Source organism: Aulonocara stuartgranti (genome assembly GCF_965226115.1).
Source record: "Aulonocara stuartgranti genome assembly, chromosome: 3".
Taxonomy (NCBI): Eukaryota; Metazoa; Chordata; class Actinopteri; order Cichliformes; family Cichlidae; genus Aulonocara; species Aulonocara stuartgranti.
Window position 1 is genome coordinate 26880409 of NC_138941.1, and position 24948 is coordinate 26905356.

General features: G+C 41.1%; 3 protein-coding genes across 4 annotated transcripts in view; all 3 read right to left on the reverse strand.

The window, feature by feature from the left end:
- Positions 1 to 40: 40 nt before the first annotated feature.
- On the reverse strand, positions 41 to 5752 carry fcer1g (Fc epsilon receptor IgFc epsilon receptor Ig). Its single transcript, XM_082525878.1, has 5 exons — positions 5544 to 5752; positions 2523 to 2614; positions 2053 to 2097; positions 1230 to 1253; positions 41 to 1106 (listed from the first exon to the last, which is right to left on the reverse strand). The coding sequence occupies exons 1-5, from the start codon at positions 5608 to 5610 to the stop codon at positions 1053 to 1055; spliced, it is 282 nt and encodes a 93-aa protein (XP_082382004.1). The 5' UTR covers positions 5611 to 5752; the 3' UTR covers positions 41 to 1052.
- Positions 5753 to 5981: 229 nt separating this feature from the next.
- ndufs2 (NADH:ubiquinone oxidoreductase core subunit S2) lies at positions 5982 to 18318 on the reverse strand. The gene is made up of 14 exons (XM_082525876.1): positions 18172 to 18318; positions 15313 to 15416; positions 14726 to 14916; positions 14451 to 14571; positions 12799 to 12911; positions 11719 to 11793; positions 9872 to 9949; positions 9661 to 9746; positions 9232 to 9351; positions 7400 to 7529; positions 7008 to 7103; positions 6770 to 6853; positions 6302 to 6359; positions 5982 to 6209 (listed from the first exon to the last, which is right to left on the reverse strand). Exons 1-14 carry the CDS (start codon positions 18276 to 18278, stop codon positions 6172 to 6174), a joined length of 1401 nt encoding a protein of 466 aa, XP_082382002.1. The 5' UTR covers positions 18279 to 18318; the 3' UTR covers positions 5982 to 6171.
- Positions 18319 to 19329: 1011 nt separating this feature from the next.
- The window catches only part of kirrel1a (kirre like nephrin family adhesion molecule 1a), a 32597-nt gene continuing 26978 nt past the window's right edge, over positions 19330 to 24948 (reverse strand). Inside the window, exons 12-15 of one of the 2 annotated variants that reach the window (XM_082525874.1) lie at positions 24772 to 24879; positions 24370 to 24497; positions 23965 to 24042; positions 19330 to 21931 (exon numbers count right to left, since the gene is read on the reverse strand). In XM_082525874.1, the coding sequence (XP_082382000.1) occupies positions 21269 to 21931; positions 23965 to 24042; positions 24370 to 24497; positions 24772 to 24879 (977 nt within the window). In that variant the 3' untranslated portion in view covers positions 19330 to 21268. Of the gene's footprint in view, positions 21932 to 23964; positions 24079 to 24369; positions 24498 to 24771; positions 24880 to 24948 lie in introns of both variants that reach the window. The other variant, XM_082525873.1, reaches the window with a different exon arrangement.

A 24948-nucleotide genomic window follows, 5' to 3' on the forward strand; every position in this document is an offset into this window, starting at 1 on the left:
ACACACAAACACACACAATAAAACACCACCCTGCACATAATGGTATTTGTAATCTTGTTAATTTGCATACATGTAACTGGCATATTCACAGCTTGTTACAAAATAAATCTGAGCAGCTGTAACCAGCTAAACCAACAGGACGCCAGCAGTAAAACTACTGCCAGTTACTAATCATTATTAGTATAGTATAGTAATGTTTTGTTTTATTATTTTGGGGTTTTAAATCACAAGGTTGGAGGCTTCTTGGAGACACAACATTTAATGTTAACATAAAACTTTTAATAGGTTTGGTGTGTATGTACATGTGACAGTTTTAAGGCAGAAGTTTACTTACAAAATAACATGCATGATTTTTTTTCGATAGCACACAGGTGAGGACCAAAGACAGCATCGCTGCCATCCTGTGGTGTACAGGAAACACTGCTCATTAAAGAGAAGCACGATTATGTTTTTCTGTACTCCTCAACAACAATTGAACATCTTAAACTGCAGCATTTTTTAAAACAGTCATGTCTTCTTCTGTTCTGTTTTCTTGTTGTTTTCTTGTTTTTTGAATAGCAGAACTTGGGAGGCTAAAACTAAAACACACAATTTCTCATGTTCACACAAACGGGCAGCAAAAAAAAGAAGAAAAGGAGGAAGTGAGATGGACAGTACAGCTTGTCTATATAAAAAAAAGAGTTTATATTTATATATATATAAATATCAAGCAAAAATCACTCTTTTTTCAGTTACTGGGTATAAAATATACTGGATATATACTGGATATAAAATATCTCTGAAGCTTTACCGCTGTCAAACTGAGTTTGTGTTAATGTTAAATATACAAGCAATCAAAGTATGTCATGCAACAAGGAAAAAGCATTTCTCGCAATCTCCCCTTTCTGGCCTCAACTTCCCTGTTTGTGACTCCTTCCAAACTTCCTCTAGAATCTCTAAAAGCAAAAGGGAAATAACCCGTGATGTACAAAATCTCATACATTCTTGAAGACCTAAGCTGAGTATGATGTGCAACATTTAATTACAAAGAGAGAAAGAAGTCATTCGTCATATCACTTCTTCATGCCGATTGTTTCATATGTGTCCGTTGCATGAGGAGTGAGACCCTGAGGGGGAGGATGAGGAGAATTTCAGTCCATAATTCATTAAATATAATTATAATAATAATCCAGCATTCGACTATCTGCTGGTTTTCTTCTCTTTGACATGTTGATAGCACAACAACTCACCGTATATATGCCCTCTTCAACATTCTGACAAGGAAAGAGGAGAGAAAAATGTCAGATACAGTAGAAATTAAAGAAATCGGACATTGTAATGACGGGTTTTTTTGGTTCTTAGTAACTAGTTACAGATCTGAGAAAAAAAATAGAAGCCAGTAAGCAACACATGAGTGGCTTAGGCGGTGCAGAGTTTGTGGCTAGCAATAGGAAATTAATAGACTTAAAAAGGGGGTGAAGCAGCGCACCAGTTTTGCATGAGAAAAAGAACACTATCTATCTCTGTATCCTGTGCAAGTCAGATTTTTGACAGAAAGAAAAAAAACTGTCACTGAAGCTGCTGCTTGTGGATTAAATTTAGAACTACGGATATTTATAAAACTGTCTTGGCTTCATGTAAATGTTAAATGTCCACATAGCTAAAACCAGATTCTTTGGCTCTAAGTGACACCCTGTTCATTTTCTAAACCTTCCCAGAGCGACAGATGTCTACACGAGCTCGAAAGTAAGCTGAGTAGTAAGTCCTTAATAGAGATTTGGATTAAATATGTCATGAACTAAGTAGACGTGGTTGTATGCGGCTATGGTGTGGCAGCTTCATCCTTCAGTTTCTGCTCCATTTTCAGACCTCAGGGTTTGTCCACTGAGGTTTGACCTGGCCAATGAGCTCATCTTTGTCTCTGGTGAAGTTCTGCCTTCTGGTTGTTTACCGAAACGCTACTTTTGTGCTGTGGTGTGTATGTGTCGCTGCTGTCTGCAGTTTAGACAGTGTGTTGCTTCTTTGTGCCTGTGTCAGTAAGGTATGCACTTGTGTGTCTGCATCCATTCTCACCCCCTTCGGCTTTCCTTTCCCAGCGGCCTCTTTAGCATTGGAGATCTGTAGAAGGCAAAGTTAGGGAACATTAAAGAAAAACTACAGTAACGTTTGAGTATAAACCTAAAGCTATGGTAAGCTATACGTGCATTTCCTGTTGTCACTTTAGAGTTAGCAACATTACACACGCTTTAGATATATCTTCTTTCGTTTGTCACAAATAAAGGAAGTGCAGTGCAGTAAGATAATGACCAAGTACTTGTGCTGCAAAAATAGTTTAAATCTAAAATCATCACTGTCAGCATGTAGAAGTATCACAGTCAAGAGAATATTTTTATAACCATCTTAAGAGTTTGTGTGCTTACTTTGCTGATGATAGCCTACTGTAGATACATTTCAACTTTCTTGGATACAACTTTTATGAAAACCTTATATTAGTGTTGATGTAGGCTTCTGCAAAGATATATACATTGATATCATATGCAAACCTTGACTTTGCAGTAGAGAGCTGTCAGGATGATCCCGTACAGAAACAGGATGCCATCCAGGATATAACAGATCTGGGGCTCAGCAAGAGCCGCTGAGAAAACACAAGGGAATATCGTTAGCAGATTAGATTAGATCATATATTCATTTAAAATGATTATATATCATTGATATATCACTTATATCAGCGATAACACGGTTTTGTTGGGTAATGGCGCTGCCACCACTTTAGACTGAGAAACAGCGATGGCAGCAAGTTCTGTGCAACTGCAGAATGCTGTCTGTCGGTCAGTCTGCAACATGTAACATGTTTAAATGTATCCATAAATACATTCAAGTAGCATAAGATATGGGGTATGTTGCCTTTTTTTAATGCTGTGTCTTATCTGTGCTCTCAGTTGATCGACTACTGTGATTAACAAACAGCATGGGAGGAAAACTTCAAATATGCACTACACAGTACTCAACAGATAGTTTTAACACTATAATCATTCAAAAACCTTTCATATTGCAAAAATTACAAGCAAACTGTCTACAAATAACTAGAAGGACTGGATCGTATCTTTCAATGACCAACATCTGTCTGACTGACTGTAGAAGATACAACAAAAATCCTTAATGCTGTTATCTGTGCTCTCAGTTGATCGTCTACTAAAAGAAGTGTGACTAACAAACAGCATGGGAGGAAAACTTCAAATATGTTCAGGCCTAAAGTTTAAAGTGAATAAGAACCTACGCTACAATATTCAACAGGCTCTTCTCGCTGCATGTTTACCACATAATGGAAGCACCGAACAGTACTCAACAGATAGTTTTAACTCTATGATCATATAAAAACCTCTTTTATCTTGCAGAAATTACAAGCAAAGTGTCGACAAACAAACAAAAGAACTGGGTCATGTTTTGACATCACAAACATCTGACTGACTATAGAAGATGCAACAAACGGCCTTAAAAAGCATTGATCTTACATTACAGTACTTTGAAGGTTGTGTGTAATTTCAATATTGCGCGATCGTGTCATATTCAGTCATTTATAATCCATAAAAGTGTTGATAAATCTAAAACTGTTCTGGATATAAGAAATTCAAGAAACTGACCTTTTTTAAAATAAGTATTTTTTAGAATTATAAGTAATTATTGCCCAAATAATTCAGTTTTTGTACTAGTCTCTCTTTTTTTTTTTGACAGCTACTTTGTTTTTCAAGGAACTAAAACTTACGTGATTACAAAGATCCCGTGTAACTTTAGATTGGGTAGATGAAAAGAGAAGTTTTGTCTTATGACTCCAAAAACAGCTATTGGCCAGTCAAAGCACAGAGAGTTGGATTTCTTCAAATTTGCTAAATTCAGATGGAAAAGATGAGATCATAGGAAGAATTCATCAAAAAGTCTGAATGGTTTATAATTAACTTTTAATAATGGCTTTTCTTATTAAGGCTGAAAGTATACACTGAAAGTATATTATGGCCTTTAAAACTTTGATGTGTACACAGTTATTTGCAGTTGGATGAAAGGATGATGTCTTCATTGTGAATTTCCCCAGACAGCTAACGTCATTTTGGTCTGTTCCTTCCTTCACAATTTGTTTCGCTCTTCTCATAAATTCACTTCTCTAAAATCTCTGATCACATGACGGCTGTGCACACAGAGACTCGCTTCCAAACAGTGTGATGTAAAGTTGGACCGCCACTAAATTTCTGCCACACGTGTAACAGACATGCTTGCTCTCAGGTGTATCCATTATGTTTGCATGTGATCTTAAAATGTTGCGGTTTATCTTTACTTTTTCTTGGCATCTTTGGTTTTTCATAAGCAGTGTTGGGTTCTTAAGAAATGTAAGTCGCCTGACGGCTATTGGTTTGATAGTGATGTAGTGACAGTTTTTTCTTTCCTGACTTCTGGGGCATCAGCAGTGAGCACAGCAATTCAAAATAAAAAATAAAAATCACTGAGACCCTTTTACTTTTTTTCCTTTTGCATTAGAACTGCGGGGTACTCAGAAAACATGAAGAGATTTTTTTCTTTAAGAATTTTATACTAGTTGTAGACTAGCTGTAGGCCGCTCAGATGGAACCAGACATTTGCACCTTATTTAAGGTGCAAATGTCTCTTACACGGTTAATCTGTTCAGTTTTTTGAGACAAAAAAATGCAAACTGCAAATGTTTAGGAATAAAAGTACGAAACTGTTCCCTGCTACCTTCTCACTTATGTTCTTTAAATAAATAAAACATCTTTTTTCTTTAAAAAAAAAAAAAAATCATAATCCACATTTGCATAAAGACAAACATCGACATTTGACAACCATTAAAAAGTCAAAAAAATATCCCAGAATGATCTCACAGCAACTTCACCAGACGCGTTTCCGTCTGCAAAATTAATGGCCGATTTAGGGGCCGACAACCTGTACGTGTTTCAGCTTAGCCTGTAAAAATGTGTTTATTTGATCCCATTAACTGTTGGTTGTATTTGATTAAAAACGGAACAACAGTGTGATTTTATTTTATCTTTTACTTAACAAAAAAAAAGAAGAAGATTTTTGCACATACACCGTCAGAGACAAGTTTCCCATATTTGGAGGGAGCTGAATTTGTTACATACGCAGAAGTGGCTGAACAAATGCAGAAGCTGCTACTGGCCATATAGACCAGCATCCACACCCCTTGCCACAAGCAACAAACTCAGCAGGGTCAGTTTCTCTTCTCACAGGAACTAAAATGTGGTAAATACATCTGCTGCCTACACTGAGCGGAATAAGGCCAAATGTCAGAAAACCTCAGTGTTCTCTAACTTTCGGTAAACAGGATAGTGTAGTTAAAGAAATGCTGTTTAATTGAACAGCAGTGTTGAATCTAGTCAACCACATAATGAAAACACATCATGTTCATCCTGATTAACTTTACACCTCCGTTCACCCAAAAACTGTTCATTTTTCTCGGAAACTGAAACCAAGCGCGAGATCTCTGGACATTAAATCTGGTGACATAAAAACAAAGCGTTCCAGTATTTGTGTCAACTCACCGGCTTTCCCAAAACACATCCACAGAGGAATGGCCACCAGCATTTGGTTCCTGCACCACCCAGCCATGATAACACAGGCTCGACACGGATAATCAGCTCCTTGAACAGCGAGCAAACACGACTGCTTGGTGCGTTTTTTTTTTTTCCGCTAAAGACTTCGACTACTGCATACCCAGCTTTACAGCTCAGAGGGGAAGTTGTGGTCTGAGCTCTAAGTCCATTTGTCTCAGATCTCATCAGACCACTCCCCCTGTTAACACCAACCAAGAGGAAAGACTTCACTCAGGCGTCGGTGTCTGCTGTCATCTTTAATACTTTATTTGTTTTCAGGCGGCACAAGAGCGTGGAAAGAAAAAAAGAAAAAAAAAGAGGGTGTTTTAGACTTTACGAAGCCTTAAGATGTCAACTTATCGCAGTGGGACAAAGAAAACAGATGCGTTTACTGTTCAGACATAAAATATTTATTAGGTTGATTTGGGCATTGTACATGAATGGTGATAAACGAAGCCGCCTGTCAAAAAGCTCACTACAGTGAAAAGAGAACAGGAAGAAAGCCTGTCTGACAAGATAGTGGTGTGACAGAGAGAGAGAGTCCTCGCTGGGGAAGCGACACATTAAGAGTATCGCTTTAACGGTCCACCTCTCCAAACACTATGTCCTGCGTACCTGCAAGAAGATAACACTCGATGTGAAGCAGCTCCGTTTGCACGCTCGCTTCTGCATGTCTGCAAGTATTTAAGTTATTGTGACATTCTCACCAATGATGGCCACCACATCTGCCAACATGTGTCCTTTGGCCATTTTATCCAGACCGGCCTAGAAAGAAGCAAACATGAAGTAACATTTAGAGCAAGTGAAGCTTCCAGTATGCACGAGAGCACAAAAGTTGTCTTAATTCATGAGATTATAGCCTCGAGTTATCACAGTAACGACTCAATTAGTTTGTTTATGCAACTTCAAACACATTTTTAGCCTTGTAAACCCAAATTCTAATGACGACGTTCAACTGCATTAGCTCGTTTACCCATGAGCTAAGACGAACAGGAAGGAAGCCGAGGAGAGCTTTGGACAAAAAAAAAAAAAAAAAAAACTGCTCCGTAACGCTTAATAAAATATAGTTAATGAAGTCAAAGTAGCCTAGAGGACAAGCCGTTAAATGAGCTGAATAATTGATGGTGGGAGTATTTAATATTTCACAGTGTCGTGTGAAATTTTTAAGTACGCACCAAGTGAGCGAATCCAGGGGCTTTGATCTTGCAGCGATAGGGTCTGCTGGAGCCGTCTGAAACCATATATACACCAAACTCTCCCTGCAAGCCACACACACGCACACACAGACACACACACTCCAATAAGCATATTACACCACAACAAAGTCCCATCTAATTAAGACTCAAAAAGCCTTAGTCGTACACTTTGATGACTGCACAATTTGTCCTTATACTCTACACTGAGTGCTCTCACCTTAGGTGCCTCTACAGCTGTGTATGTGGCCCCTGGGGGGACCTGGTAGCCCTCTGTGTACAGTTTAAAGTGGTGAATCAGAGACTCCATGGACATCTAGCAAAATAACACAAAGTTTGTGGGGGGAAAAAAGCATAAAAAGAAAAGAGCATCAGTGTATATTGAGGGAATGTTAACATTACAACAGTGAGGGGAAGTACAGGTGGTTTCCAGCCTTAAGTGCAGCCAAATTTAATTGAGTTTTACAATAAAACTGTCCTAACTCTGAAAAAGGACGAGTGAACACAAATTAACAAGAAATTGAAATAACACACGAGTGATGAAATACAGAGAAGAACGTAAATAGCCTGCAGGCTGCACAGCAAAAGAGGAAACCTCTCTACTCAACACACCTTCATCTCAGACCTCTTAGGCGGAGCCACTTTGGCATCATCCACCTTTATCTCGCCCTCTGGCATCTTGTTCATCGCCTGGTGCATGATCCTCAGGGACTGCCTCATCTCCTCCACTCTGCACAGATACCTGAGCCGCACACATACACACACAAGTAGCAGTAAACCACAGGACTGATGTTGCTCTACGCCACTACACGATATACACCTCAAACACTCTGCAGAGAAGGTGGAAGGCAGACGTTAGCAGCTCAGTCTGGCATCATCATGCTCAGAGTGCATTACACAACTACAGTACTACGGCATAGTATAGTACAGGAAATCGACCTGAAGGAGAAAAAAATAGTTCCCAGGGCCATTTTGACTGATTAAAACAGAAGTGGATGTGTTCCACTCATGCCAGTGAGACTGGTGAACCACAATGTGCTTTGTACGCAGCCACATGTTTAGTCACTCCAAGAGGGTGATCAGAAAATAGGTCAAACTCTGTGGACAAACGAGGTCGCCAACTTCTGCCGTCTGTGAGTGACGGCTCATTCTGATTATTTATGCTGCATTCATGAAAGCCAGGAGCATCAAGCTCTCACCGTGTAGGCACGTAAACCAGGATTCCTTTTAAACACAGTTGGCCAATAATGTCTCTGTGAAGCTTTCTGTTGCTAGGCTGAACGTCTGAGTTTTAAACTGGGTGACATATTTACTGCTAAATTTACATTGTGTTGCTTTGATCAGAAACAGAGATATGCGCCATGGAAGCTGCCGAGTGGTAAGACCTGGTTCTATAGGCAGCCTTTTGTAAAAAAGCAACAGATAAACTCACATAAATCACAAGTATTTCATTTCAAAAAGACTAAACTGCTCAATAATAAGAGACAGTAGAAGAATATATATAATAAAGAGACCAAATATTCTTCTGGTGTGCTCATACCCGGGCTGCTATCCGGTTGTTCAGTCTGACGTCACTAGCCGTGTCTGGGTCTAAACTCCGCTGCAGGTCCATATATCAAACGATCACTATGGGATTACTGAGAGTTGAAAAACTGTCTAAAGTCTTTCATCTTTAATAAAATGATCAGCGTTCTGCTCTACCAGGTGTAACAATTGAGTTTAACATCCAGGCATCCATGAAAACGGAATTTATGACATTTAACGGAGTTAGAAGTTAGCAGGGAGTTAGCTCGCTAGCTTCTATCTAAATACAATATAGCATGTCCTGACTGTGGGGTTTTGGAAACAAATTAAGACGTACATCTCTGTTATCACTTCCAACATAAATGAAGACAGAAAACTAAACAGCAGTGACGTTTGTAGGGTTACTGAAGTTGGATTAGCTGGTATATAATGATGTGCTACGTGACCGCTAGCGACACAGCTATGTTAGCATAATATAAACAAGCTAACTTTTTTTCCACTCGATAAAAGTTAACGTGATTGTTCTCGGTGGTCAGGAACAAATGTAATCGCATGGCAGGATGCTGTAAAAGGACCAAACTTCAGCCAGGAGAACAACTGAGATAATCCATCCACAATACGAGGTTAGTCATTCATATACTGCTGCATGGGCTGGGCTGTAGTTACATCCTAAGGTTTTAAAAACTGAGCTTAAATAAATGATTAGCGGTAATAAAAGCCGAGGGAGGTCAACAGTGATCACTGACTGTTTTAGGAGCTTTTTGAGATCAAATAGAAGAAAATACATAACATTAAACATGTTAACAACACAAAAGCCATATTAAACGCAGACTACTTTAGACCCGGAAGTAGGATTCGTCGCGTCATCACTGAACAACCGGATAGAGAAGACTCGGGCTGTTTGTCTGGAGGAGTCTTACCTGTCATAGCAGTCTCCATTGCTTCCAATCGGAACGTCAAATTCCACTTCATCGTACTTGTCATAGGGCTGAGACTTCCTCAGGTCCCACTTGATTCCAGACCCTCGTAACATGACTCCACTGGTGGTGGGAAAAGCAGAGTGATGCATTTCAAGGTTTACAAACACATGTATTTCTAGCAGCTTCCAGAAGGAGACTATTTAAATGAATTATACAAACTGATTTCATAAGTTTGTGGCAGATTGCACCATTATTAAGACTGAAAACACGCGTTGCCTCTGACACAGCAGTGTCACTTCCCTTTAGGAGGGTTTGTTTATTCATTTAGAATGCATTTATAACAGCTCACTACTGTGCAAGTGAAGCCATCATTGTCATCAGTGTAACTTAATTTTCTAATATGTCAGTGAACTTTCATTTATGGGTTACCTGAAACCGTAGTTGAGGGCCTCCTCAGCAGAAACCACTCCGATGTCCACAGTGCGATTCTTCCAGATACGATTGTTGGTCAGCATCTGCATGAAGGAAATCCAACATGAATGTCACTTTAAATTTATTGCATCCACAAGCTCCACACGCCCATCGTGCTTGAGCTCACTGAGAGCTTGTGGAGAACTGAGGAGAACATGGAGTCATTCACCTCTTCAACTTCATCAATCCGAATGGAGAAATTCTTACACCACTCATAGATGTCATCCATCAGGCCAAGAGGCAAATCCTGAAACATATTCAAATGCAACAATATTATACTGATCTTTAGATTGCATCTCTCATCTATCTATCTATATAATCTACAGTGGGGCAAAAAAGTATTTAGTCAGCCACCGATTGTGCAAGTTCCCCCACTTAAAATGATGACAGAGGTCAGTAATTTGCACCAGAGGTACACTTCAACTGTGAGAGACAGAATGTGAAAAAAAAATCCATGAATCCACATGGTAGGATTTGTAAAGAATTTATTCGTAAATCAGGGTGGAAAATAAGTATTTGGTCACCTCAAACAAGGAAAATCTCTGGCTCTCACAGACCTGTAACGTCTTCTGTAAGAAGCTTTTCTGTCCCCCACTCGTTACCTGTATGAATGGCACCTGTTTGAACTCATCATCTGTATAAAAGACACCTGTCCACAGCCTCAAACAGTCAGACTCCAAACTCCGCCATGGCCAAGACCAAAGAGCTTTCGAAGGACACCAGGAAAAGTATTGTAGACCTGCACCAGACTGGGAAGAGTGAATCTACAATAGGCAAGCAGCTTGGTGTGAAAAAATCAACTGTGGGAGCAATCATCAGAAAATGGAAGACATACAAGACCACTGATAATCTCCCTCGATCTGGGGCTCCACGCAAGATCTCATCCCGTGGGGTCAAAATGATCATGAGAACGGTGAGCAAAGATCCCAGAACCACACGGGGGGACCTGGTGAATGACCTGCAGAGAGCTGGGACCAAAGTAACAAAGGTCACCATCAGTAACACACTACAACGGCAGGGAATCACATCCCGCAGTGCCAGACGTGTTCCGCTGCTGAAGCCAGTGCATGTCCAGGCCCGTCTGAAGTTTGCCAGAGAGCACATGGATGATACAGCAGAGGATTGGGAGAATGTCATGTGGTCAGATGAAACCAAAGTAGAACTTTTTGGTATAAACTCAACTCGTCGTGTTTGGAGGACGAAGAATACTGAGTTGCATCCCAAGAACACCACACCTACTGTGAAGCATGGGGGTGGAAACATCATGCTATGGGGCTGTTTTTCTGCCAAGGGGACAGGACGACTGATCCGTGTTAAGGACAGAATGAATGGGGCCATGTATCGTGAGATTTTGAGCCAAAACCTCCTTCCATCAGTGAGAACTTTGAAGATGAAACGAGGCTGGGTCTTCCAACATGACAATGATCCAAAACACACCGCCCGGGCAACAAAGGAGTGGCTCCGTAAGAAGCATTTGAAAGTCCTGGAGTGGCCTAGCCAGTCTCCAGACCTCAACCCCATAGAAAATCTGTGGCGGGAGTTGAAAGTCCGTGTTGCTCGGCGACAGCCCCAAAACATCACTGCTCTCGAGAAGATCTGCATGGAGGAATGGGCCAAAATACCAGCTACTGTGTGTGCAAACCTGGTAAAGACCTATAGTAAACGTTTGACCTCTGTTATTGCCAACAAAGGTTATGTTACAAAGTATTGAGTTGTATTTTTGTTATTGACCAAATACTTATTTTCCACCCTGATTTACGAATAAATTCTTTACAAATCCTACCATGTGGATTCATGGATTTTTTTTTCACATTCTGTCTCTCACAGTTGAAGTGTACCTCTGGTGCAAATTACTGACCTCTGTCATCATTTTAAGTGGGGGAACTTGCACAATCGGTGGCTGACTAAATACTTTTTTGCCCCACTGTATATGTATCTATAGATAGATTTTAAAAAGCATGTTTAGAGAAGTGTTGAACTTTCTAGTTATAAAAATGTAATGAATTCTTCTCCTACCTGATGTACGCCACCAGGCCTGACGTATGCAGCGTGCATCCTTGCTCCAGACACTCGTTCATAAAACTCAAACATCTGAGAGGAGACAAGAATTAAAGATTTAAAGAGGAAAGAAAAAGAAAAAAACCCCACACATTTCCATGTACAGTAGTGTCACAGTCTCAGGATTAGTGGCAAAACTCATACGCTGGATTAGACGGCCTATTTTAAAAGAAAAGCTACAATCGTATGTACCAGTCAATCACGGTGATAGGTTATCATTTCACTGATGAATGCTGTTACAATCAAACAACTGAGACTCTCAATGAGTAGACTGAGGCTGGTGCCACTGCAATCAAGTGTCTAGTCAACAGACACTGAATGCAAGACGTTTGAAGTTCAGTGTGAAGTTTCTAGACTTTGATTATTCGGGGTACCATTGTTTTATCAGCATATTAGTACTTTATGCAACAGTGTAGCCGTAGATTTTGGAGGACTGCGTATTCCACCTGTTGTCAGGATTTATGATGATGCAGTTTTCATTTCACTAACACCAAATCCTTTGATGACCACTTACTACTGTGTTTGCTTGACTTGGCTGAACCCCTTAGTGAATCTGTGGGGTATTGTCAAAAAGAAGATAAGTAATACTCTGACCTAAAAACACAGACAACCCGAATCTCACTATCAAAGCAACCCAGAATTAAGTAACATCACCGTGGAGCCACAAACTCCTCATTTCATGCTACGCTGGATGCCGTAAACCAGGATTCTCTTCAGATCATCACATTGTATCGCCAGCAGAAGATTCAGACTCAAGCGGTTGACTCATTTTACAGTCCTGTCATTTTTGGGACACTTTCAGTGACTCAGTGAAAATGTGAAGACAGACGTGGCCCACATCCTGACTCACACACAGGATATTGTTGAGTAAACACCTGAAGAGCTGAAGGTCACTGTGCCACTAACTGATGAGAACATAGCTACTGTTTATGAATCAAAGATACAGCGATTTTGGGAGCGGGCTTGACTCAACAAAAAAAAACTAGAACAATCCCCAGATTAGAACCACAGTACACCTTGTGATTGTTGTTCCGTTACCTTCTCTCGCTCCTCGAACATCCAAAAGAAGGGAGTCATGGCGCCAATGTCGAGAGCATGTGTGGTGATGGCCATGATGTGGTTCAGGATGCGAGTCAACTCTCCATACAGCACTACAAACGACACAGAACAGAGCTCAACAAACTGGAAACAGGTTCCAGCTGCTCACTGGTGAAGTTTTACTTTACTTTCAGTTCAACATGTTTTGTTAGTGTCCACGTAAAATAAAATAAAATAAAAAAATCTACTTAAACACTTCAATGCTTCTTGAAATTAGATTGGTGATTACTTGGTCAAACAATCAATTCAATCAGATAAAAAAGCCCCAGGAACACTAACTGAGTGCAAGAACAGAGGGCATGTTAGCTCTAGATAGCTCGTATGTCAAGTTAACTCTTCACAAATAGAGCCTAAACATTAAAGGCAGGTACACAACACAACAGTCAACACAGTAGTTGACGCTTTTTGTTGCCAGACACGACTTTAAAGTGATCCTCTTTGAAACAAAACTACGACTCTGATCCTTGGTTCTCACTGTTTCCTGTTGAGGAAGAATCCAAGCAACCACAACTACATTTTCCAATTCTCCACATTGGAAAATGTAGTCTTTTCAGATCTTCAAGTTCATGTACGTTGTGCAATTGTGGCTGCCTGATCTCTACCAGAAACCTCATTTGTTCCGTACAAGGCTAAAGGTGAGAGGCACGTGTCTGTGGCACAGAAACACACTGAGCGTACATCTCCGTGCAGCCTATGCTGTGAACTTTGTAATGGACCAATAGAAGACAGTAGCAGCGCTTATGTTTAGTTAGCGCCCCCTAGTGTGTCATTTTTAACTGCATCTTAAAGCAAAGGGTCAAAAACAAACATACCAGACAAAGAAAACTGCTGTTGGAAACTCAAAAAAATGTAAACGTTTGTTAAATGCTCATGAAATCAAGCTTTAAAAGGGTTTTTTTTGCCCAGTGAAGGTCTTACACTTCCAGAGAAAACAATGCTGCGCAAGTACCATGAAAGTGCACAACATTAAATTTGATTCATCTTACAGTCATAACAATAATGTAATGCATACTTTATTAATCCCCATAGGGAAATTACTCATCTGCATTTAACCCATTCACTCAGTGAATGGGTACCTCGGGGTAGCCGTTTAGTAGATTCAAACCCCCAACCTTCCAATCATGGGGCGACCACTTTAGGTCACGAGCAGTTGTCTAAGCATTCCACTGCATATCGTACTGTGTATGACTGTGTACGTGACAAATAAAAATTTGAATTTGAATTTACCCACTATCCCTGCCCCTAGCTATATTTATATTTATTTCATTTATAGCATTTTTATTTTTTTCTATTTTCTGACAGACTTAATAGTCTGTCAGAAAATAGAAAGAAAAAAAAAACAGTTTCCTTCAGCTAAATACACAAACTAAAGATATGTAGATATGAGTACATAAGTGCAAACTACATTGTAATTAAATAAAAAATTATAATAATATAATAATAATATAATAATTTATAAATTATTACAAATTGTAATAATTTATAAAATGCAAATTTGGAATTAATAGTGGTTAAATAAGACTTCCAGAATAATGTTTTTTTAAATATTTTTTCTTCAGGAGTTTTCATATTTGACCACTCATGCTCAGTACCTCTGATCCACTGTGCACGGGGTGGGGCCTGGATGTTGAGCAGCTTCTCCACAGCCAGAGAGTAGGCTTGCTCATTACACATCATGGAAACATAGTCCAGGCGGTCAAAGTAGGGCAGAGCCTGCAGCAGAACGTGTTTTATTTAAATGAGGATGGTTACAAAAATAATACAAACTGCCCCTACACTTACATGCATACAAAATAATTTAACAGGTATGTAATGGCTGGAAGTTGGCGAGTACAAAGACCACTTAAGTCATCCCATTGTTCAGTACCTGCAGGTATGTCTTATACTCGATTAGCTTTTCTGTGCCACGATGCAGCAGGCCAATGTGTGGGTCACATTTCTTGACAGACTCCCCGCTGAGCTCCAACACAAGACGCAGCACACCGTGAGCTGCAGGATGCTGAGGGCCGAAGTTAATCGTCAGGTTGGACACCTCCTTCTCTGCAGGAGGATCTTTGTCTGAAAAACAAAGAGCACAAAACAGCAAACTAAAGTTCGACCAGTCTGACAGACCAGCACGTTTGTTTTCATCAAACAAATAACCATAATGCGGAACAAGCTGCCCAAACTATGAGCACATCTTAAATCAAGTGCACTGTGGAAATAGAAACGCGTAAGTCAGACACTGAATACCTGCCTCCCATCTTAATGAAGGCTGGCAGACAGAAAACACAGAGGACAAAAATGGAAATAAGTCAAACGTTTTACCGTTGTGTCTCTGCCAAATACATTTAGACTTGGACTGTGTTCAACTCTCCCGCAGTCTTGGCAGCTCATTATTTTCCCTTTCAGTTACAATTAAAAGAAAAAAGTAATATTTGAAACGAGTAGATGTTGGTGAACAGCAGTCTTTACCATTCCACGGGGGCGGTGTCCACTTCTCATTAACAGCAGTGGGGTACATGACTGCACCAGCGAACTGCTCCGTCCACTCCACATCTGGCTGCCATTGTTTCTGCCTGTGAAACACAGCAAGGTTATTTTTAAGGCGATGTAGGTATGAGGCTGGGTGGCGACCTTTATCAGTGCTAACACGATCCTGCAGTACAAAAAGGTGGTGCCTCAGGCTACCTACGCGCTGCTTAAAGCCTTAACCTCATTATCAGATGTTACTTGGAACTGAGCCTGCCAACCTGAGGACTGATCATTAGAAGTAGCTCATCAAGGAAACATGCAGAGATGGAAAGTTTTCTTCGTGAAAAACAAAATATGTCAATGATTCAGTAGTTCGGAGGGCCACCTTTTGCAGAACTTAGGTCGAGTAATTGTTTTGTGCATCACTTTATCAGTCTCTCGTGTCATTGTGGAGGAATTTTGGCCAAGTTTTTTTTTTTTACAATGCGGCTTCAGATCATTGAGGTCTGCAGGCTCTCCTAAGATCTCCCGACAGTGTTTCAATGAGGTTGAGGTTTGGACTTTGAAACTTTGTAGATTTACTTCTGCGACTGGAACAGCTATCCCTCATTTACTCATTTTAAGTTTTCACTCATCCATTCAGAGTCAGCGGATGCTGAAGAGTGTGCAGATGTCACCAACTTTCTGCAGAGCGAATCTCTACAGACCTCCATACTTCAATGGGCTTCGGATTAGCTAAAGAACAGTGCGTAAAGACCTTCATGGAATCGGTTTTTATCGTCGAGCAGCTGCATTGAGTGGTATAAAACTCTCCATCCCTGGAAACTAGAGCAGTGGAGACGTGTTCTCTGGAGTGACCAATCACACTTCTGTCTGGCAATCTGAAGGATGAGTCTGGGTTTGGTGGTTGACCGGAGAACGGTACTTGTGTGACTGCACTGGATTATGGTGTGGAGTTGTTTTTCAGGAGTTGGGCTCGGCCCTTTAGTTCCAGTGAAAGAAATTCTTAATGTTTCAACATATCAAGACATTTTGGACAATTTCCTGCTCCAAACTTTGTAGGAACAGTTTGGGGATTTCCCCTTCCTGTTCCAACATGATTGTGCACCAATGCACAAAGTAAGGTCCATAAAGACAAGGATGAGTGAGTTTGGTGTGGACGAACTTGACTGGCGTGGATAGAATCCTGACCTCAACCCGATAGAACATCTTTGGGATGAACTAAAGGAGAGACTGAAACCCAAGCCTTCTCGTTCAACATCAGTGCATGACCTCACAAATGTACTTGTGACAAAATGATCAAAAATTCCCATAAACACACTCTTAAACCTTGCGGAAAGCCTTCCCAGAAGAACTGAACCTGTTACAGCTGAAATTCTGTGCAGACATAATATTAAATCCTATTGATGAATTTCATATGTGTGTGAAGGCAGATAAGTACGTATGGAAACACTCTTATCCCACGCAAAAACAAACACACACTCAAAACTACCACCAGGTTTATGAAATGTGTGCACCGGCCTATTTTGGTCTTGCCATTGTGTGTATGTAAGTAAATCAGAATCACTCTGAACCAGCAGGCTTGTGCACTCTGCATACTGCCAAGGCCCCATGTCTACATAAGGAAATACGCTGAGCTCCAGGTAAAGTGGAAAAAGTGGTAATAATGCAAGAAAGAAGCCTGAAGACACTGAAACAACTGTGTACGAAAAGGAAGCCAGAAAAGGTACAGCCTTCCAAAGACTTTGCATGAGAGCAACAATGCAATGAGAAAAAAACCACAGATCCTCCAGAATATGTGGGACAATGCCAAAACTGTAAGTGATGTCATTCAGCAAATCACTGATTTGTGCGTGAACTTACATACTATTATTAAATGATAATTAAATCTTGTGGGGGGTTTCAGAAGCAACTTTGCAAACTTTTTCTCTGGGAACTGTCATGAATTTAAACACTTAACATGCTAACTCAGGCCTGTACAGTCTAAGATGGAGCTCTTGGGATTTTCCAGTTCCTCTGAGCACTGCACAGCCTGACCGTGGATTGCATTCGTTGGGATTTCCACCCCTGGAAAGAATGTGGCGTTGTATTAACACACACCTGAGTGCTCTAAAACTAGCAAACAGCTAGTTTGGTAACATTTGCGGATCAGTTATTCAAATGCATTTGATTAGCACCATCTGGCTGCTCTGTGCCCTCCTAACTCCTATAGAAGTAGTAAGCATGTACATGTTTTTGACAGCACTGCATGAGTCCTGTAACATACAGCCACGGTAATAAAATAGCACGTATTAATGCTGAATATTACAAATATACAGAGGCATAAATATGTCAGTAACTAGCATTGCATAATGCTAGTTACAGGTTTATATCCCCCTGAATTTGGTTCAGAGACCTTCTGAAGCCCTGAGCTGAGTTAAACATAGCGTACTACACCTCCAAAATCATCCAAATTATCTATTTATTTTCATCCTTGTGCCAAAACCTTTAATTTTCTGTCTATGCGTTAAAACCATTTTGACCTCACTGACCATGAAACACCGATGTAGTAAACACTGACACACGCTGACAGCAGATCTCCAGTTAACCCGACAGTGGGAGATGCGGACCTATGCTCTAAACAAGCTGCTGAGGGCACTCGTTATAGCCAAGCAGCCAATAAATATGTTTTTCATTTATTTTCATACTACTAAACTGCACAGGGCGAGCCCTGCGATGTTTTATAGAAGCAAAGCCGGATTATGTAGCGTTTTGCTAGCATGAGCCTCTCGGCATGCACATCTGTGAGGAGCTAAGCGAAGACCGTCATGAGGACAAAGATAACTCGTGGAGTCACGGTTTGTCTTTTTGCTATCATACCTGTTCTGCAGCAGCGCACAGCCAGGGCTCAGCACATTATGGCCTAATAACAATTTTGTTGAAGGACGTCCGAGTTTGCTAAGCGACCTCAACATTGTGGCCGCCATCTTGGCTGTTAGACAACCTCCGGCCAGTGACGTAGAAGAGTTTCCTCTTCTGTAGTCGTGGTGTCGTGTCTGCCACCTGTCGGTAAATGTAGTTCAATTCATTGTTTTCTATTTTTATGTCTACGAAGATTTAAAAATATAAAGAATTATTAATATATATATATATATATATATATATATATATATATATATATATATATATATATATATAATAAAATGAAAGTAACAATTTAATATCATAACTTACATTTTTACATCAATAATTCTCACTTCTAATTCTCACTGAGGTCTTTTAAGTGGATTTGGCATGTTCTCCCAGGTACTCTGGCTTGCTCTCACTGTCTACAAACATGCAGGTGGTTAATTTGTATTGTATTGTATCTTTATTTTGAACATGTTAAAATAGTACAAAAACAGAAAAACAAGACAAACAAAAAAAGCAAATCAAAAGGAAAACAAAACATTAATAATAATAAATAACTTACATGTTAATAAAGGAACAGGAAGATGCATAAACTTATTTAATCCCAATCCATCATTTAGTTACTAATAGTTATACTAATAGTTAATTGGTTATTCTTAATTTGACCACAGGCATGAATACAAGCTTGAATGGTTGTTTGTCTCTCTGTCCTGGATGGATATTGCACTTATATTATCATACAATGGTGCATCCAGTCAATAATCCATGTGCAGTCTTGGTTGTATTTAAACTTAACTATAATTAGATCCTAATAAATATGGGAAGAATTTGAATGATTACCCCCATGCTGGTAACCTCTAGCAGGTACATTGGATATAAAACAGCAGTGGAAGGTAAAAAGAATCACAGGCTATTGAACTTACTCAATGTTTTTACAAAACCAGCCAAAATTAGGACCCCAAAATTAGATAAAGTATTAAAAGTTTATTATTATTTTTCTAAAACACTTTGTACTGCCATCTATAAACATACTACAGACTTATAATGGACTCTCCAATGAAGAATTGAAGCTCCAGCAGTGCATGTTAAAAAAAATCTCCACCTACTCAAAGATGACAAATGCCACACTTTATAAAAAACAGTGCTTTTATTTATGTAATACTGTGGAAAAATAATTACATACCATTTTTAAAAAATATTGAAGGTAATGAAATTAAAAAATGAGAGTTTGATAACGTTCGTTGTACATCTTTTGAACAGTTTTCTCTGCTACGAAGAACAGTACAATAAGATAAACATTGGATTTTTCTAAATTCAAAGACACAATAATACAGGATACAGTCCTACCAGAGGTATAAAAGTACTGTAACAGGATTGTGAGAGAAATGATATGGACGTATACTTTAAACACACACACACACACCCACACACTTTTAGACACAGACATGCACACACGCAAGTGCATACAATAGTGACGCGAGCGCTCCGATTGGGGCGCCGCGTATTTAAAGTATGCTTCCCGTACACGCGCAGTCATTCACGCATCTATACAAACACGCTGTACAAATCGATGTGCGCGCCTACGCCCACGCACTCCCCCTTGATCCTTCTCTCTCTCGCTCTCTCACACACACACACACACACACACACACACACACACACACACACACTCGCACGCCCACACGCTCACAGTCATACACTACTACATGTCAATATTGTGGACAAGCCTTCATTAAACCTCTCCTTACACATTCTCCTCTGGCCATTTTTGGCAGACGGACGATGAGGAATGATTCAAAAATGGAAATGTATGACATGTTCCTCTATAAGGCCACTCTAAACCCAACATCTGTGTTTTCTCTCTCCGTCTGCACCAGGCTTGTAGTTCGGAGCTCGGAGATAAAGGCTCCAACCTACAAAAAACTGTCTGGGAATGACTCAAGGCCCCCAAGCCTGGTTTGTAAAGCAACAGCCGCCAATAGTAGGAGCTTCTACTGCATATACATGGTCTAAGGTGAAGAACAACATGAACACTTGGCACTAGGTTTCTTTTATACACTGATACAGCCTTCTGATGTGAAACACAACCTGAATTCAGGCTCTTCTGTTGGCACTCTTGTCTCAGTGGATTTCCCTCAGGCCCGAGCTACGTGCGCTCTCGTTCAAAGTTTTGGTCCGTACGTACACATTACATGTTTTTACACTGACAAAAATAATTCTGTAATGTTAAAAAATAGAATACAAAGCTCTAGTCTTGTGTGCAAATAAAAAGAAGACATAACACAGATATAGATGTCTAAGACGTCTAAGCATGAATACTGTTGATGCAGTGCAAAATGACGACAACCCCCCCGAGCCCCCCCGCCCCTCCCCAGCCCAACAGTCTCCTACCCTGCCTGACAGGCATGACGGCCAAGTGCCACTGTACACAAGGGCGCGCTGGGCTACTATGTATATGTGCTCTATGATCACTGAATAAGTCAACCAGCAAAAAGGAAAGTTAAAATGACGGCCAGGAATGACTTCCACTGGTTGAGGTTTCTTCCGATCAGTTTGTACTATGTTTTTCAGTTTGCTTTTAAGACGCTCTCTCATCATTTTACAACGTCAGTTCACAGCAAAGGCTATGGGCTCCAAAGATCAGCGATCTCTTGTCCTCTCTCGGGTTCTTGCTCTCATTACCCATCTTGATTGTGACTTGCACCGTCCGCTCTTTCAGAGCTCAGATTTACAAACGCATCGGGAGTGAGGGAATTCCAGACTGTGGAATTTCCCTTCCCTGTCTCATTAAGCTCCTTCCTATCCACCCTCTCTTTTGCTCGCTCCTTGCTTGTTTCCCCTACCCCCGTCTCACGGGCATGGTTGTCTGACTTTGTGCCTGTGTGTGTGTGTGTCATGTTTTTTTTGTCTTCTGTAGTTGTGTTTGTGTTTAGTAGGGTGTGTTCATGTTAGTGTGTGATAATGTGTGCATGTCAATTTGTGACTGAGTGTTTTCAGGTGTGACTCTATTTATAAGATGCTTCCTCATGCGCAGCTAAGACTGTGAGGCGGGTATGCATCTCTTGTCTCACACGTGAGTCTGCATCCGCTGTGTGTGCCGGCTGTGGGAGTAGTCAGAGTGTTGTGAGGTGTAGGAGAAGCGAGTGGAGCTGCCGTACTTTCCTAGTCCAGTCTCTGATCCCGAGGGAGCTGGGCCTCCTGGGCCAACCCCAACCCCAGGGCTGCCCACCCCAGATCCTACCCCGTACATCTCATAAGACGGGCCGGCTTCCAGAGGAGCCAAGCTGGATGGTGCAAAACCCATTCGGTAGGTCTGGTAGTGCGAGGGGTATCCATAGTTGTCGTAGGCCAGCTGGGAAGTGGAGTCCAAGAGGCTGCAGTCTCCAGGGAATTCACTGGTGGCAGGGGCAGGGTTAGCCGGGGGCTGCTGGCTCTGGCCCCCGCGGGTGAAGGTGTTGAACTGGGCGTAGCTGATGTGGGACAGTCTGGAAGGCGGTCGCGGGTCGTAGCAGGCTTGTGGGCGTCCGGGTGACGTGAGGGGGCCAGGGGGCCCTGGGGCTCCTCCGCTGGCTGTGGCACCTGAGCCACCGGTGCTGCTGCTGATAGATGCAGCTCCCCCTGGTGTTCCCGTGGGGGAGCGGTAGTCAGAGTAGTGCATGGTGGAATGGGAGGCAGGACGGACTTCATCGTGGGTGGAGGCTCGCACATTGTAATAGCCATTGGTGGGGTCCTGAAGAGAGAAACAAGACAGCAGGAAACAAAAGAAAGAATGAGTAAAAAGAGTTCAGAGAGTTTATTTTTAATGATTTTTTAACAATTTAGCAAAGTTCAAAGGTCTCTGTAGTAAATCATGTTCCTTTCTGTTCTCTCAGAGACTTTTCTGTAGTCGTGGAAGGTCAGAGGTCAGGGCTAACCGCAAGTTTTAAGCTGTTTAACATCAAGGTGAAGATTCATTAAAATCGTGCTGTGTGGCCAGTTTGCTCCTTAATCGTGACTCAGCTGCTCGAGTCCTTTGCAGAAATGAGTGCAAATCGATTTCTTGGGAGTCTTCAAAAATGACACTCAAGGCTAAAGCACCCTGCATGATTCATCTGCAGCACGGCCCTATCAAACCCGACAGCTGAGAGAACCGTGACATCGTGTCACCCTGCTTGTCAGTTTTTACATTTAGACTTTTATTTGCATGCGTAATAATTTTAATGAAAAGCTGGAAATTATGCACATAAAAATGTGTAACCAATATTTAACCAGTGGTCAAAATTATTATAGAAAGGAAGAGGATAGCATGTAAGAGTACACTGAGTATATCTCATTAGTTTCAGTTCAAATATTTGCTAACAGAAACACACGAGTTTCACCGTTTGTTTTATTGTTATGAATTTCACTCAAATATAAAATAACAAGAAAATGCACATTACACTAACGGTGTCCTAAAAAACTGACGATAACTGGGCCATTTAAAAATGAAATATCAATGATTTGTCAAAAATGAACCGATGATAAAACTGCAAATAACTGTATAATTTGTACATTATTCTACAGTTATGTTTACAGACTCTCTCTCACCTCCATGTGCTTATATTTTAAGTTTCATTTGCCAAAAAAGACAACACATAAGAATCATTTTTTTAAAGGTTTAGTAGCTTTAGTGCTATTATCTCTCCACCGTCTATATCTGGATGTTTTTAACTGCTGTTAGCAGCTCACAGAGATATCAACTTTCCAGTGTATATACAGAATTTGGGCTTTTATTTGGCAGGTATTCTTATTGTGTATTTTGTATCCCAGGAGACCAGATTAGTCAAGTTAACAATAAGAAGAAATTCTGATTCTTGCTGAATTTAAGCGTCCATGAGCAGCAGGACAACACGCAGGGCTGACCCCAGGATGCCTGCGTTAAAAATGAAACGATGCTTTCCTTGCTCACTACATCGCAATTTGCTCTTCAGCTCAATCTAACATGTTTCTGCAATTTCATTATCTTTCAGACTTCTCTCCCACCCAACTTTGCTTCACTGTTTTGCTGCTTCAGGCAGCAGGAAGAACAAAATTTTTTGAAAAAGCAGTCTGGCTGAGGCAGTTGTCGGGGTGATCTAACAACCTCCTGGGGCGGATTCATGTCTCTGTTTCTTCAAAGTGATCCGAGGCAGCACTTCAGCTAGTGGGGTGGTTTGTTTGCCCTCACAAAATATTCATGGTGGGTGGAGGGTGGGGGCGCGGGGAGTTCAGAAGAACATTTTGGCAGCTGTTTGCGTGAAAATTCATTCATCACCTTAGCCCAACCCCACAGTGTCAAAATGTGTAAATGATTCATGCCAGCTAAATAGGCAGAGTGTGCTTGAACCTGGTTTGTTCTTTTAAACATTTCTTTCCAATTTATGGAGTTTTTGTCTTCTTCTGTGTTTTGTCTTGTAATGACTCTGCAGCCAGCTCGCTATGTAATCAGAGGGAAGAGTTACATCACAGTTGGACTGAGAGGGAAAGGCAGAAAAGACCAAAAGAGCTCCAGCAATTAAGGCCAGCTGCACTGAAAAAATTTGATCTTAAATATCCTACTCTAACATTCTCACAGATACTGAGTACAGCACTTACACTATTCCCAGCATACCACCAGCAAATGAGGCAGAACACATCTCTGCTGAAAAGACGATTAGCCCAAAGGAAAAATCTGGCTTCAGAAATCATACTTTTTTCCAACGTTTTGAAGAACACTCATTCCTGAACTGACATACGCAAATGTTTCTGGCATCTGTGTGATCTCACCTTGAGGTCATACTCCTGGCGGGTGTCCAGGGTGTCACTGCGGAGGTCAGACTTGAGCTCTATGTCATCTTTAAAGGGCTGATTGGAAGGAGAGAAGGACACAGAGGGGAGAAACTAAACCGTCAAACAACAAAACAAAACAAAAAAACAAAAACAAGGAGGAGACAGGAAAAGGGAAGGAGGCGACAGAGTGTGACAGGAGAAGAGAAAATGGGATTGAAAGTGTTAAAAAGGGGAGATTAAAAGGGAAAAAACATGGTGTTTTTCTTTAGTCAAAAGCCACAGTGTGGTGCAGGAAGAGGTTACCGAGTTAATCTGAGGGTTTTTTTCTACAACTACAGGCTGTGTAAACAGTATCCAACCCAAACACACACACACAGACGCACACACCCTGCCGCTTCTCACCGAGTACATGGCCTTGACCATGCGCGAAGCTGTGGACACGCTGCCGGAGTCCTCCTCTAAGCTGTGGGTCTCCTTGTTTATCGTTTCTACCTTGATGTCGGGCTTACCCAGCGTGACCCCGCGCCGACCTGGAAGCAAAACACGGCGAGGTTGAATGCAGCTTGACACACGCTTGTCAGTCGGTGTGTTTTCGTGAGCTGAAGGGAACAAGTTCAGAGGGGACCTGCATCCATACGGTGGGAGAGGAAGTCGTAGGTGTTTGATTTTCTCTGGTTTGCTGCCCGTTTTTTGGCATTAAATGAAGCATTTAATCTGCGATGCTCCCTTAAAAGGCATGGGAAACAATGGATTTGCAGATTTTCTTTATAATGTACGTGAAAGCATATGGAGAGTACGACTCACTGCCTTTGCGTTGCCGGTAGAAAATGAGAACGAGGACCAGCAGGAATATGAACAAGAGGATGGTAGAGCCCACGGTCCCACCAGCTATTAGCCCCACTGGAACCTCCTCTGTAATGAGAGGGTGAGAGAGAGGAACAGTGAGTTACAGATGTCTGCTCTTCGCTGCAGCAGCAAGGC

Bases quoted from the DNA above. Each gene is read 5' to 3' on its own strand.
- ndufs2 (XM_082525876.1), bottom strand. From the start codon at position 18,278: ATGGCGGCCACAATGTTGAGGTCGCTTAGCAAACTCGGACGTCCTTCA. The intron at 9,747-9,871 runs GTGAATGACTCC...TCCTTCATGCAG, and splicing joins GGATTGATGAAGTTGAAGAG to ATGCTGACCAACAATCGTAT. The intron at 7,530-9,231 runs GTAAGACTCCTC...TGTGCGGCTCAG, and splicing joins AATGGAGACTGCTATGACAG to GTATCTGTGCAGAGTGGAGG.
- fcer1g (XM_082525878.1), bottom strand. From the start codon at position 5,610: ATGGCTGGGTGGTGCAGGAACCAAATGCTGGTGGCCATTCCTCTGTGG. The intron at 2,615-5,543 runs GTGAGTTGACAC...GTGTTTTCTCAG, and splicing joins GATGTGTTTTGGGAAAGCCG to CGGCTCTTGCTGAGCCCCAG. The intron at 1,107-1,229 runs GTGAGTTGTTGT...CCTCCCCCTCAG, and splicing joins TTGAAGAGGGCATATATACG to GGTCTCACTCCTCATGCAAC.